At 43.8% G+C, this 13,309-nt stretch overlaps 2 protein-coding genes across 3 annotated transcripts in view; both read left to right on the top strand.

Moving 5' to 3' along the window:
* Window positions 1-13,309, top strand: part of SH3KBP1 (SH3 domain containing kinase binding protein 1) — a 338,393-nt gene that overhangs the window by 240,740 nt on the left and 84,344 nt on the right. For both annotated transcript variants that reach the window (XM_080831325.1, XM_080831326.1), the window contains one exon: window positions 11,690-11,784. In XM_080831325.1, coding sequence (XP_080687451.1) covers window positions 11,690-11,784 — 95 coding nt within the window. The remainder of the gene's footprint in view (window positions 1-11,689; window positions 11,785-13,309) is intronic.
* On the top strand, window positions 391-2,522 carry LOC308337617 (protein CEBPZOS). The gene has a single exon (XM_080795730.1). The coding sequence runs from the start codon at window positions 457-459 to the stop codon at window positions 697-699; it is 243 nt and encodes an 80-aa protein (XP_080651856.1). The 5' UTR covers window positions 391-456; the 3' UTR covers window positions 700-2,522.

Raw genomic sequence — 13,309 nt, 5'->3', positions numbered from 1 at the left:
AGAAGAAAGAGGGGAATGACTCAGTAGGAATATGAGATCTCAACGGGTATGGGGGTAGGTATGCATGTAAGTGGGTAGCAGGTCAGAAGGAGAATTCTTACTGTCAGCGAAGGCTTGAAGGATGTTTATTGACAGGGTTTTTTCATGGACTCAGAGCAAGAATTTCTGCAGTTAATCTCACCCAACCTTCTTTCTGGCTTTCATTGTCAAGAGCAAATTTTGAGGTACTTGTTCTCCCTTGATTTCCCCGAAGCACCTAAGTCCACTAAAAAGCCCCCTGCAGTGGGAACATTTTGTTGCTTTCGGATTTTGATGCAAATCCCTTGTTCAGGTGGGAGGACACAGAGCGCTGACTATTAGAAATGACCGTGAGCGCTGTGTGCAAGCACCTCCGGTACAGCATCGTAAACAGCAAAACAGTTCTCCCCACCCACACACCTGCCTGTTGATTATATCATGGCCCGCACTATGGAACCAGTGGCAAAGAAGATCTTTAAAGGAGTTTTAGTAGCTGAACTCTTGGGCGTTTTTGGAGCATATTTCTTATTTAATAAGATGAACACAAGCCAAGATTTCAGGCAAACGATGAGCAAGAAATTTCCCTTCATCTTGGAAGTTTATTACAAATCCATTGAACAGTCTGGAATGTATGGAGTCAGAGAGCAAGATCAAGAAAAATGGTTGAATAGCAAAAATTAGGACCAGTCATCGCGTTCAGCCTCCCATCTAAGCTGTTTGTGACCTTTGTGGGGGAAAAGAAAGATGAGCACACCACATTGTGGACTCCTGGCCCCACAGAAGAAAACAGAAACTTCTGGTCTGCCATGGCTCACAGTCATTTCCCATCTATAACTGCAAATCCCCTGCTTTTGTTTGTTGCTTTCCTTTGGCATTTATGGTTAAAGATTACTGTTTAACAAATAAAAGACTAGGAAAAGAAAGGAAAAAAAAAAGAAATGACTGTGAGCTTGGGAGCAGGGCTTCTGATTAGCAGACACATCTCTAACAACGGTCTGGCAGTTCAGAGGAGAGAAGTCCCTTCCTCACGTCTCTGTCCTCGGCTGGCTATAGGATTAAGTTATGATGATGCAAAAAATGTTCATGTAGATCGGTCTTTTTGGAGGGAAAGTGAAACTCAGCTGATCAGGGTTTATTTAAACAACTAACATTATCTCCCCTCCCCCAGTAAAGCCTTTATGATATTGAAGCTCATCTGAAACGCATGCTGGGGAACAGATTGCCATGATTTTCATAACAAGAGGAAAACTGTCTAAATATTCATAAATGAGGTACCCTGAGATTCTTCCAGCTCATCACATCTGGAATTTCTCTGATTCTTACTCCAATTGATGCAGATTTGTGGCCTCTGTGGGGTAGAAAAATAGCCCGGAGAAATGGCTACTTAGCATCTTTCTGAACAAACAGTTCAGTCTCAGAGATTCGGAGGACCAGTTGAGCAGGAGGGTTAGGGAAAAGATAACCCTTGATAAAATTTGAACAAAGGCAGGTCAGGCTTCGGAATAAATGATGACCATGGGGCAAAGGCTAACCCCCCACCCCCCGCCTGACCTCCCCTCACTCCATCCCTGGTTTTTGTACCACCTTTCTGGTCGCTTTGTTCATTGACTCACTTCTTAGGAGTTGTCCCCTGTGGTGGTAACACATGGTGGCTTGTGGCTATCATTGGTCCCTCAAGGCGGGGGCTAGGTCTTCTACTCAATATCCCCACCGTACAGCCCAGAAAGGTGCCATGGAGTCACTGGGCTCATAACTAGTGATGGTTGAGCGCGTGGAGAATTAGAAATGACTTACAATTTAACCAGGCTCTATGTCGGACAGAGTCTTGCAGAACTGACGTAGTAGCCATGGGTCCCCCTTCTCAAGTTCACAGTCACCAGTTGGAAAAAGACACATTTGTTCAAATAGGACCCTCGAGCTTATTTGGGGTTTCTGAGGGATTAGCGGTGGTTGCCAGAGTTCCCTGGGGCTTGACAGACCCTTTGTTCTTTGCAGTCCCTGCTCTAGACCGATCAACCCAAGAGCACCAAGACAGACCCTTGTCTGACGAAGGTGTATTGGCTCACTGCACTAAGGAGACGGCATAGGAGAACCTGTGCAGCCCCGTGGCACCAAACAAAAAAAGAGTAGTTATCAGTTTGGAGGAGGAGGAATGCAGTGAAATGTAAATGAAGCAGTATTTTGCTAGGCTCCAAGCGATGCACAGGGCTGTGCGGAAAGGGGTTAATATGAGGTCTGTACCGGGAGGGGCACCCAGGTCGTTTCTTTGGGAACCACCAATTGAGGATAAGTGTTCCTGCTGTGCTGAGAACTCTCTAAATGAGGCTCCGTACTTGCATGTGTCACAGTGACTTCGTTTCTTCAGTCAAGGGTAGAACATTTCAGGGGCCGCTGGGGGGGGGGGGTTCAGTCGGTTAAGCATCTGCCTTTGGCTTGCATCATGTTCTCAGGTCCTGGGATTGAGCCCCCCATCAGGCACCCCCACTCATGTGCTCTTGCTCCCTCTCTCAAATACATAAATAAATACAATCTTAAAAAAAAAAGAGTGGAACATTTCCTTATGACTGATATGATATAAACAAAAGCAAAATTTCTGATAGTCTGTGGTGTTAGAGGACAAACTTTCTCTGGGAGTAAGAAAGCAGTAGTACTCGGAGAAGGGGGAGTTAGGACCCTTTCCAGCTGCAGTGCATGCTTGGGAGAAATACTATTTCTCATTTACTTTGCAGCTGGTGGTGTCTGCATTTGGTATGCCCGCCTGATGAATGGCTAGGCAGATTTTCACTTTTTCATTCTGAGCTAAGTTTTGCTTTCTCACCACATGTTGAAATATCAGAAAAAAGGGTCTATTTCGTTATGTTGGGTTTTATCTGCCAGCTTTACCTGGGAGCTCTTGTATGCTACCTTTTCCAGGGAGGTGTTTTTTGCTCACTTGCCTCCCCCAAAACTCATGTGAGGCATGTCCAGTTTGAAACAAGTGTTCTTCTCCACACGGTAGTTCCTCCCACATTTGATGTGTCCTAACACACTCAGGCTCAGCAACCCAGGGTCGCATCAAGTATCTCCAACACAGACCTTGACAGGTGTTTTTCATGGACCCAGAGCAAGAATTTCTGTCCTGATTCCGAGTGGGGGTCTCCCGGGGAGGGTGCCCAGGCTGCCCATGTTGCTGGAGACTTGGTTTTCAAGTACAGTCCTCTTGGAGGACAAAAGCTAACTCCCTTTGTGTTATCTTTGTGGATTTCCTTTCTCCCAAAGGCCCAGAGCTTCCCCTGACCTGAGCAGGAGAAAGTGCCATCGAGGGGAGCAGTGATGAGCTCTGGACGAGAAGACAGAAAGGCTTTGCTTGTCAGATTTTTTTCTTTTTCTTTTTCTAAAAATTCCTTCTTTTAAAGCAAGAGACTAAACAGTGCCATAATTCATGGTTGTGGGAGAATTTGAAAGTCAATTTCCCAGCAGGACCTAGGACTAGAGATGGTCGTTGTGATTTGGGGTCGTGGTCACCTTTTGCGTGGAGGCAGGCCTTGGGCTCATCGAGTTGACAACATAGTGATGTGTGCCTTGTTTTCGTTTCCCTGTGGATTTGAGTGTATGCCAGGGTTTTTCCACCTTGGCACTATTAATATTTGGACCAGATCGCTCTTTGTTGTGGGGACTGTTCTGTGCCCATTACAGGATGTTTAGTAGCTTCCCCAGCCTCCATTCCCTTGATGCCGTTTGCTGTTACCAACCCCTCCTACTGTGACAACCACAGATGTCTCCTGGCTTTGCCGGTGCCCGCCCGGGGAGCAAATGAACCCTATTTGCAAGCTGCTGGTGCAGACTTCAACTAAGCTCTACAAGGGCACTGCCGCATCTCTGCTGCTGGGCGCACAGTGGATGCTTAGTTAATATTTACTGAGCAAATGACAAGCGAAGATTCTTTCCAGCCCTCCCTGCTAGCCCTGGATCCTCAAACTGACCCAGGACTGGCTTTTCTGTCTACGTTTATCATATACCACACCCAGCCGTGGCACCCCCACCACATGGGCCCACCCTCCAAGTCCCCACTGTTGTTTTGCTTCTCTCTAGCGTTGAGGGTTTGGTAACACCCCTGGCTGCATCGGTGGCTCTCACAGTGTGCTCCCTGGACCAGCAGCATCAGCATCACCTGGGAGCTGGGAGATGCAGATCTCCAGGCCTTGCTCAGCCCTCCAGGATCAGGAGCCTCAGGGGTTCTTTTTTCACACATCCTTCCTCTGATGCTGATGCCTACTCGTGCATGAGAACCACTGATGTAGACTGTTCCTTAAGCTTCCCTGTTGATGAGAATCGCCAGGGTGCATGTGGATTGCTGGTTCCGCCTCAGACCTGTTGATGGCAGCCCCCAGAGAAGGGAATCTGGGAAGGCATAGAAGGAACAGGTGCCCCACGTCATTCTTGTCATCAGGAATGGTTGGGAGACACCTCCTCGACTCCTACTCCTCTGGTAAAAGTCCTAGAACATTCTACAGAGCCCGGTGCCATTTTACTCCTCTTAGAAGGGAGCCTGACTCTTTCCTTTGGGAAATGATTCCCCATTCATGATTCTCTGATGCTGGAGACATCACTCTATCCTTGTCAGGAGCTCTGTGCCTCATTCCCTCTCCTTGGTTATAAGCTCCTTGAGAACCAGTGACCAGTCTTATTTAACTTAGTCTCTTTCCTCCAGAATGTGACCCAGGTCCATACCTTTATTGCATTTCCAAAATACAAAAAGCTGGAAAACTAAAAGGTTCTATCTCTTGTTGAGTGATAAAACTTGTCCTGGACTAACATGCATTTATATATAGTCTTTATTTATCCTAGTTGGGGGGACAAATCATCCATTTGTTGCAGAATTTTAATGTATTTGATGGTTGGGTATAGCCCCAGGTCCCAGCTGTGAGGATGTTACCCATTGCGTGGATGTAATACATTTCCTTTCTAAAATCTGAAAAATTCTGTCTCCAGGGCTTCTGGATAAGTGATTATGAACCAGTAGTGCCTCAGATAGTATTTGTCACTTTAATGAAAGAACTTTAGGTTTTGATGTTGGTGAAAGTAGAAACGCTGAGCATGATACTTTTGTTCTGGTATCCCAAAGGAGAAGAATTCTAAGCGTGACCTGGTACTTTCTACCACTGCTGGAAGTTCTGGAAGGCTTCCTACCAGCCTCTGTGACACATGGGATTTCAATCTTCATGTCCTAAAACTGAGCCTGGAGAATGGTCCTGCATTTAATGTTATTTCCTTGGGGGGGTGTGTGTGTGTGTGTCTGTGTGTGTGTGTATGTCTGTGTGTGTGTGTTCTGCTTGCTGATATATTTATTCTATTTGTTCTGCTTTTATTTTTTTTTAAGCTGAGAGAATTTTTTTAACTTGGTTTATTTGTTTTTGTATGAATAGATTATAAAACCATCTGAAGGGAGTCATGGGCTGTGGGCATGTGAGTTCAGTTTCTTAAGCAGTCTGTTTTTAATCTCATGTAAATTTCTAGAAGTCTAGAGATTGAAGTAATGTAGTTTTTGTTGTGGGGGGGTGATGTGAATCATGATTGGACTTCTTGGGGTTTTAATAGAACAACTTTCTTAAAAGTGGAATACCTATCAGTACTTAGAATAGGGGATCTTGATTTGGAAGTAGGCAAAGGTCTTAGGGTCTTTGAACCTTCTGATATCTTACACAGCATTTTCTCTGCACCTTTGAATGTGTCTTTTTTTTTCCTTTTTCTTGAAAGAAGGAATTACTATTTTTTGTTTTTTTGGTTTTTGTTTTTATCAGGTTCTTAAAGGACTCTGAGACAAAAAAGCTCAACAGGAGCCTGGCTGCCTCAGTCGGTAGAGCACACAACTCTTGATGTCAGGGTTGAGTTCAAGCCCCACACTGGGTGTAGATATTACTTAAAAATAAATATGTAAATATTTTTAAAAAAGACAAAAGAGCTCAAGAATTAACTCAGGATTTCAGTCTTAGGCTAATTCCTCAGGTTTTTTTAAAAATCTTTCTTTAAAGATAGAGACAAATTCATCTCAGTTGCTGGATAAGTTGTGCCTTTATTTTTTTTTTCTGCGCATGTGAGCATCTATTTGATCTTGGACTAATTAAATCCATCTAATTGATGAATAAATGGAAAATGCCTGCCTCCAGAAATTCATTTCGTTCCCTTCCTCTCCCTCTCTGTCTGCTACTCGTTTAAAATTTCTAATCTTCCCCCATCCCAAAAGCACTTGGAATTATATTCTTTTTTCAAGACATATCAAATGCCTCCTCCTTTATGAACTCCCTCCTGAATGTAATCATGCCTTCCTCTGCAACACCACAGCCATACCTCGTCAGAGTGACTCTGTGCTTCTTCTAGCGTTTGTCCTTTCTTCTTGTCATCCTTCACCGTTGCCTTTCCCCAGGCATTAGTTCGTCACTTCTACACGAGGGTACAATGGGTAGTGACTTGCATATCACAGGCTCAAGAACTGACAATGTCTTTTTCGTGGTGGTGCTTCAAGAAATGTTTGAATTAAAGTAGGGAACATCTTTGTTCCATATGCTCTGAAATTCAAATCATAGTCTCAGAGTTCATTCATTTTTTCACTTATTTTTTAGTATCTTAAAACTACTGGTACATGCAAACTGACAACATGTTTTTATTTTCCAGTAGTGCTGAATTAGGACCCAAATGCCTCAGTGGTAAAGACAAAATCTTACTTTAAATATATCATGAGGACTTAAAGTGGGAGCCTCTGGTTGCCGTGTTTGATTGGAGATAGCTGAGTTTCAGTGCCCGTGACTAGAAGCATGGAATGTCAGAGGTGGCCGGAACTCAGGCCTAGTCTGGTGTGGTTTTTGGAGCCTCCAGAGCTTCACTGAGATTGTTTCAGGGTCCCGGGTGGGGGATGGGCCAGCCCCACTCTCTAATTTAACCAGAGCATCTCTTTTTTTAGTTGTTTTATATTGGAGTTTTGGAAGAAGTTGAAGTTTGCTAAAAAGTGCTCTGCGGAAGTTAACCAGACTCTTCTCTCATCCCTCCGTGGCCAGTCTCTCATTTTACACCTAAGGACACTGAAGTCCAAAGCTACAGCGTAGCTGCCTCAGATTTTATGCTCAGGACAGCCCAGCTGGGACTGAACTTAGTCTTGACAGTCCTGACTCCTGGCCCAGGACACTCTCCTCCTGTTTAGCTGTCCCTCAAATTTTCCTCCACTTTGTAGGTATCACTAGGGGATCAAGAAACATTGAGTGGGAGCTGCATCAGGTTATGGTGATGCAAAAGGGGGCAAGTGTGATGTCAAAACCTGCTTCATGGACAATGGTAGTTGAGAGTAGCCACTGATACCTGCATCTCCTCCTTTTATCTGAAATTGGTGCCTTCCAGATAACTCTTTGTCTAATGCCTCACACATAAAATCGCGTACATGGTGGGAATGGTTTAAAACTGGGTTTTGTTGATGGTCATATAACTATATACATTTATTAAAACTATTCATAGCATATAACTAAAATGGGTGAATTTTCTGGTATGAAAATTGTGTCATTAAAGCTGTTTTTAAAAAGGGGGGAGGGCAGGGGTATACCTGCCCTCCTTAACTAATAGCGAACCTGGGCAGAAAACAAAATGGCCCTGTGAAACATTTTAAAGGCATACTAGTAGTTTTTTATAAATATTTTCTCACTATGTTGGTTATAAGTCAATCCCACAGTCATTTATTGATCCCCTGCTATGGGCCAGTTCTTGAGGTAACAAAGGAAGAGATGGGGGCAGAGGGAGTGACACAGATGCATAGGAAGAGGATTTCTGAGTGGAGGCAGGTTATAGTCAAGAGTTTCCGGGGAGGTAACTGGAGATGTCCTCTTCTACGGAGTTCCTTCTTGTCACGGTACCTTCTGCTTTGAGTGATAAAGACCTCTGCAGCCACAAAGTGGCGGTAAGCAGTACAGTTTAATGGAGTCAGGTAACAAGGGATCCAGAGACAGGCCCCCTAACGTTGGTTAATCTGACAGACATCTCAGTGGTGTCAAGACTCAGAGTCCCCTCCTCTGTGATTTTCCTGGCTTTCCTCTCATGGTTGAAATATGACTGCAACAGTGCCAAACACTATACTGTCTTCCAACAAGGATGAGACAGTGTTGAAACAAAAAGGCAGGGGCAACTATTTTCCTCACAATCCTTTTTTTAATCAGGGAACAAAATCTAACAGCCTCACTCCCTCTCCCAGCAGATTTCCTCTCACATCTAAGTAGATCACATTGACAATCATTGACAAAGGGGAGTGAGATTAACATTATTTGCCTAGACATATCTCACTTATTTCCACAGCCGTGGGGGGGGGGGTTCCCTGTTCCCAGAAAAGTACCTGATTGCAGCAGGGTTATATGAACTGGGAAGAAGATGGGGAATGGCTCCTGTGAACAAATGTCTACCTCACTTAATGAACTTTTTTGATGGAAAGGAATAGAAACAATGCTTCTTTTCCCTTTGTTGACCACAGGTGTCTTATCTTGTTTGTAAAATATTTCCATGACTTCAGTCCAATGAATTATTCTTCAGACTGGGACGCTGCAGGGCAGTTCTTCAGTAATGCTGTATTTACTTCAGTGTTGGAAGTTCTGAGGTTGGATAGTCATATTTCACTAGCACAGTCAGTAGGAAAATTGGTAAAGAGCTGTCATTATCCAATTTAAAGATGCTTAGCTTTTTCCCTCCTTTTAGAATATTTGGCTGATTCAGAGTTTGGGAGGTTTGCTATTACTAATTAAAGAGAGATGAAACATAAGTAACTGTGGACCTAAGAATCTTTAGGCAGATTAATATTTTTTAAATTTTATTCTATTTTTTCAGTGTTCCAAGATTCATTGTTTATGCACCACACCCAGTGCTCCATGCAATACGTGCCCTCCATAATACCCACCACCAGGCTCACTCATCCCCCCACCCCTCTCTGTTCCAAAACCCTCAGCTTGTTTCTCAGAGTCCGCAGTCTCTCATGGTTCGTCTCCCCCTCCAATTTCCCCCAATTCACTTTTCCTTTCCTTCTCCTAATGTCCTCCATGTTCTTCCTTATGCTTCACGAGTAAGTGAAACCATATGATAATTGACTTTCTCTGCTTGACTTATTTCACTCAGCATAATCTCCTCCAGTCCTATCCATGTTGAAATAAAAGTTGGGTATTCATCTTTTCTGATGGAGGCATAGTACTCCATAGTGTATATGGACCACATCTTCTTTATCCATTCGTCTGTTGAAGGCCATCTTGGTTCTTTTTTTTTTTTAACATTTTTTTAAAGATTTTATTTATTTTATTTGACAGAGAGAGATCACAAGTAGGCGGAGAGGCAGTCAGAGAGAGAGAGAGGAGGAGGAAGTAGGCTCCCTCCTGAGCAGAGAGCCCGATGCAGGACTTGATCCCAGGACCCTGAGATCATGACCTGAGCCGAAAGCAGAGGCTTAACCCACTGAGCCACCCAGGCGCCCTGGGCATCTTGGTTCTTTCCACAGTTTGGCGACTGTGGCCATTGCTGCTATAAACATTGGGGTACATACATACATTGGGGCCCTTCTTTTCACTATATCTATATCTTTGGGGTAAATACCCAGTAGTGCAATTGCAGGGTCATAGGGAAGCTCTATTTTTAATTTTTTGAGGAATCTCCACACTGTTTTCCAAAATGGCTGCACCAACTTGCATTCCTACCAACAGTGAAAGAGGGTTCCCCTTTATCCACATCCTCTCCAACAATTGTTGTTTACTGTCTTTTTGATTTTGACCATTCTAACAGGTAGTAAGGTGGTATCTCAATGTGGTTTTGATTTGAATCTCCCTGATGGCTAGTGATGATGAACATTTTTTCATGTGTCTGTTAACCATTTGTATGTCTTCTTTGGAGAAGTGTCTGTTCATGTCTTCTGCCCATTTTTTGACATGATTATCTGTTTTGTGTGTGTTAAGTTTGAGGAGTTCTTTATAGATCTCGCACACGAGTCCATTATCTGTATTGTCATTTGCGAATATCTTCTCCCATTCCGTAGGTTGCCTCTTTGTTTTGTTGACTGTTTCCTTTGCCGTGCAGAAGCTTTTGATCTTGATGAAGTCCCAAAAGTTCATTTTTGCTTTTATTTCCTTTAGGCCGATTAATATTGATGGGATTTAAAACCAGTGCCCCTCAGCATGGCTTAATGAGCAAAAGGCATCGGGGTCCAGAGTACCTAAGATGAAAGGTTTCCAACACTAGGACAGGGGATATAACTGATATACTCTGTCCGTTGGACAGAAAGCAAAACTATTTGCCACAGAAAGTGAGTCCCTCTCTTTCCCAGCCCCCTCTCCCTCTCTCCTCCCTGCCCTCCCATCATATCTGAACCAACCCTAGACCACAGTGTGTCTGTATTACAGATCTTTTTATTGCCTTTATTTTATATATCACTCTCTTTGATTGATGTGACATCAACCATAATAAAAAAACCCACATTTCAGTCATGTAAATTGTGCTAGGGACAATATAATTAATACTTGTGTATATAGCTCTAAGTTATGATCTGTCTGCAGGAACTGGCCTGATGCTTGGGAAATATCTAAGGCCATCTAAAGCCATTAGGATTGTTGACTTAGCTGCAGAATAACAAATGCCTGTCCCAGTAGATACTAATTCTCTGGAATTTTCCTTTCTACCTTCAATCCCAAGTCATTGAACCCCACTTTTCCAAGTTTTACTTTCCTGGATACCTGACAATGTTTTTGCTCTCTCCTAAACTGGTGCTTTTGCGTAAATAGAGAAGATTTAACATCAGATTGGCTTTCTTTTTTTTTTTAAGTTTATTTATTTACTTGTGCAATCTCTACACCCAACGTGGAGGCTCGAGCTCACAACCCCAAGATCAGGAGCCATATGCTCTTCTGACTGAGTCAGTCTGGCGCCGCTAACATCAGATAGACATCAAAAGCATATAACTGATGGCATGTTTGAACTGGTTTTCAGTGTTTTTCTGTCTTTGGGGGACATCCTTGCTAATGACCATCCTCACCTAAATAGTTTCCCACAGAGAGGCCTTGGGACATATTTGAACCAGTTTGTCTCCCCAGTATACACATGTATATAAAGAACATTTAGTGGGTATTTGTTGGCTATTTGTGGTTGACACATGTTCACATAGAAATATCTGTCTCAGGAGATGTACCGTAATGGAGTCTTTTTTTTTTTTAATTGTTTTGAGTACCTTGGAAGCATTTAACATACACAGATACCTGTTTCTGATTTAGTGAGGTGTGGAAGAAGGCCGTGAGGGCAGAATTGAAGCTTTTTGCTCTTTGTAGATCATGCCTGCTTATACATGCTCCCAAAGAGTATAGAAAATGGTATATAAAATAAAGAGCACATAAAATATACACCTGAGACCAAGGAAATCTTTTTGGTTTTCTGCCTGAGAGACGCAAAGCAGTCAACGGCACTTGATGACATCACATGATTTGTGAAGGGGAAAAAGTGAAGAGAATAAGTAAGTGTGAGCCCCAGATGAGCAATCTTAGGTCGTTTCTTGCACGTGACCCTTTCTTTATTCAATCCTTTTATCCTCTCTGTTAAGTGTGCTTTTCCCTGAACTTAATGTGAGAGTGGGCATCTTTTCCTGAGCCACCCATTAGAAGAGGCATTGTAAAGGTTGTATTGTCTTTTCTTCTTACAGCCAAGGATTACTGCAAAGTAATATTTCCATATGAGGCACAGAATGATGATGAATTGACAATCAAAGAAGGAGATATAGTGACTCTCATCAATAAGGTAAGCAAAGCTTCCCTCCTGCCTTTGAAGCTGCGAGCCGCTTGGAGGCATTGACTGGACAGTACAAGCTTTTGTTTTAGGCCTTTAAACATTTGATTTTCATTTCCTGAACTCCCGAGAAAGACTCTTGCGTCTTTTCTCTTGATCGGGCTAAGCCTGACACATCCAGGTGAGTGAACAAACTTGAAAACCAAATAGGTTCTGTTGGCCTTGGAGCCAGCTGCAGATTGGCACGGCCTGGTGGAAAACTCCATCCCAGAGCGGCTAACCCAGTAGGCGGCCTGCTTGGCTGGAGAGCCCGCCCTGTCCTGAGGTATCCAAAGAGGGGCTTTAAAAATGCAGGTAATGCCTCACAGGCAGCAAACGTGTAAAGAACGTGTGCTGTTCCGATCAAAGACAGGTAGCATGGCTGAGAGAATTTTGCTTGTCTTGTCTGGGCGAAGAAGGTTGGATGATTTTATCATCACTGCAGGCAGAGCTCTATAAACATACAGAGAGCTATAAAAATCCGTGTTAAGTGATACAGCTTAACAGGGCCCGAACCATGTACTGTTTATGCTTTCATGCAATGGTACTCACCAAGTAGGTGGTTGAAAGATACATTATTTAAATGATTCCTAGAATAGATGACGTTTTGTCTGAGATACAGGATTCTCATGATGGTCGCGTACGGTGAAAAGCTGACCCATCTTTAAGATGTCTAAGTGGCTTTATTCTGAGGTCCAAGTGAGTGGCAGGGAACACGTGATGCTCTCGGGACAAGCGTGACTTGGGGGTCGTCATGGCTGCCTGTGCTCATGCAGCGCTGGAAAGCATTGGCAGGGTGGAGAGTGCGGGAAGAGGAGAGAGAACAGGCAGGGGTTAGGGTGGGGGAAGTAGGCTCTGGGTCTTGCTCTGTGGCCATTACAGAGAGGGAGGGGATCACGGGGTTTGCCTACGGCCCCTTCCCGCCTCCCCAAGTGTGTCCATTAAGTGATGGAATTCCTTTCTGGAATAGCAAACTACTCCCAGTGCTGCTGAGAGGCCAAGAACTTGACCATTGTTTTACATGTAAGCTGTTCTCCCGCATTCATTTTAGCGTATTTCTGTTAAGTGTTTTCCATGGCAGGAGGAAATCAGAGCCGGGTAAAATGCGGCCCGTCTTGTTCCTTTCCGCCAAGGAAGCAGCGTGGTTCTCTTTCTTTCCCACCTTCCCCTTCAACCTTCAGCCGCGCCTCCTTCAGGCGGCTTCTGCACGGCGCGTTTCCTATTTTGAACCATACCCTGCACGGAACACTCAGAATAAAGAAGTTGCTAAATAGGTGTAAAGCATAATACGAATAGTTCAATAATCAGCACAGATAATTGGTATTAGTCCTACAGGGAAAGGGGTAGATCACTTTCCCCTGTGACGTGCGCCCGGAGAGCGCAGTAACCCATGCTTTGCAATGGGGGGAGGCACTCTACTGTTTTTGTTTTTCTTTTCATTCAGAGGGGGGCAGCCTCTTTTTAACCAAAAACCAGATGTGCCAATAATATTTAATAA

The sequence above is a fragment of the Martes martes genome (genome assembly GCF_963455335.1).
Source record: "Martes martes genome assembly, chromosome: X".
NCBI classification, from domain to species: Eukaryota; Metazoa; Chordata; class Mammalia; order Carnivora; family Mustelidae; genus Martes; species Martes martes.
This window is presented reverse-complemented; position numbering and strand designations above follow the sequence as displayed.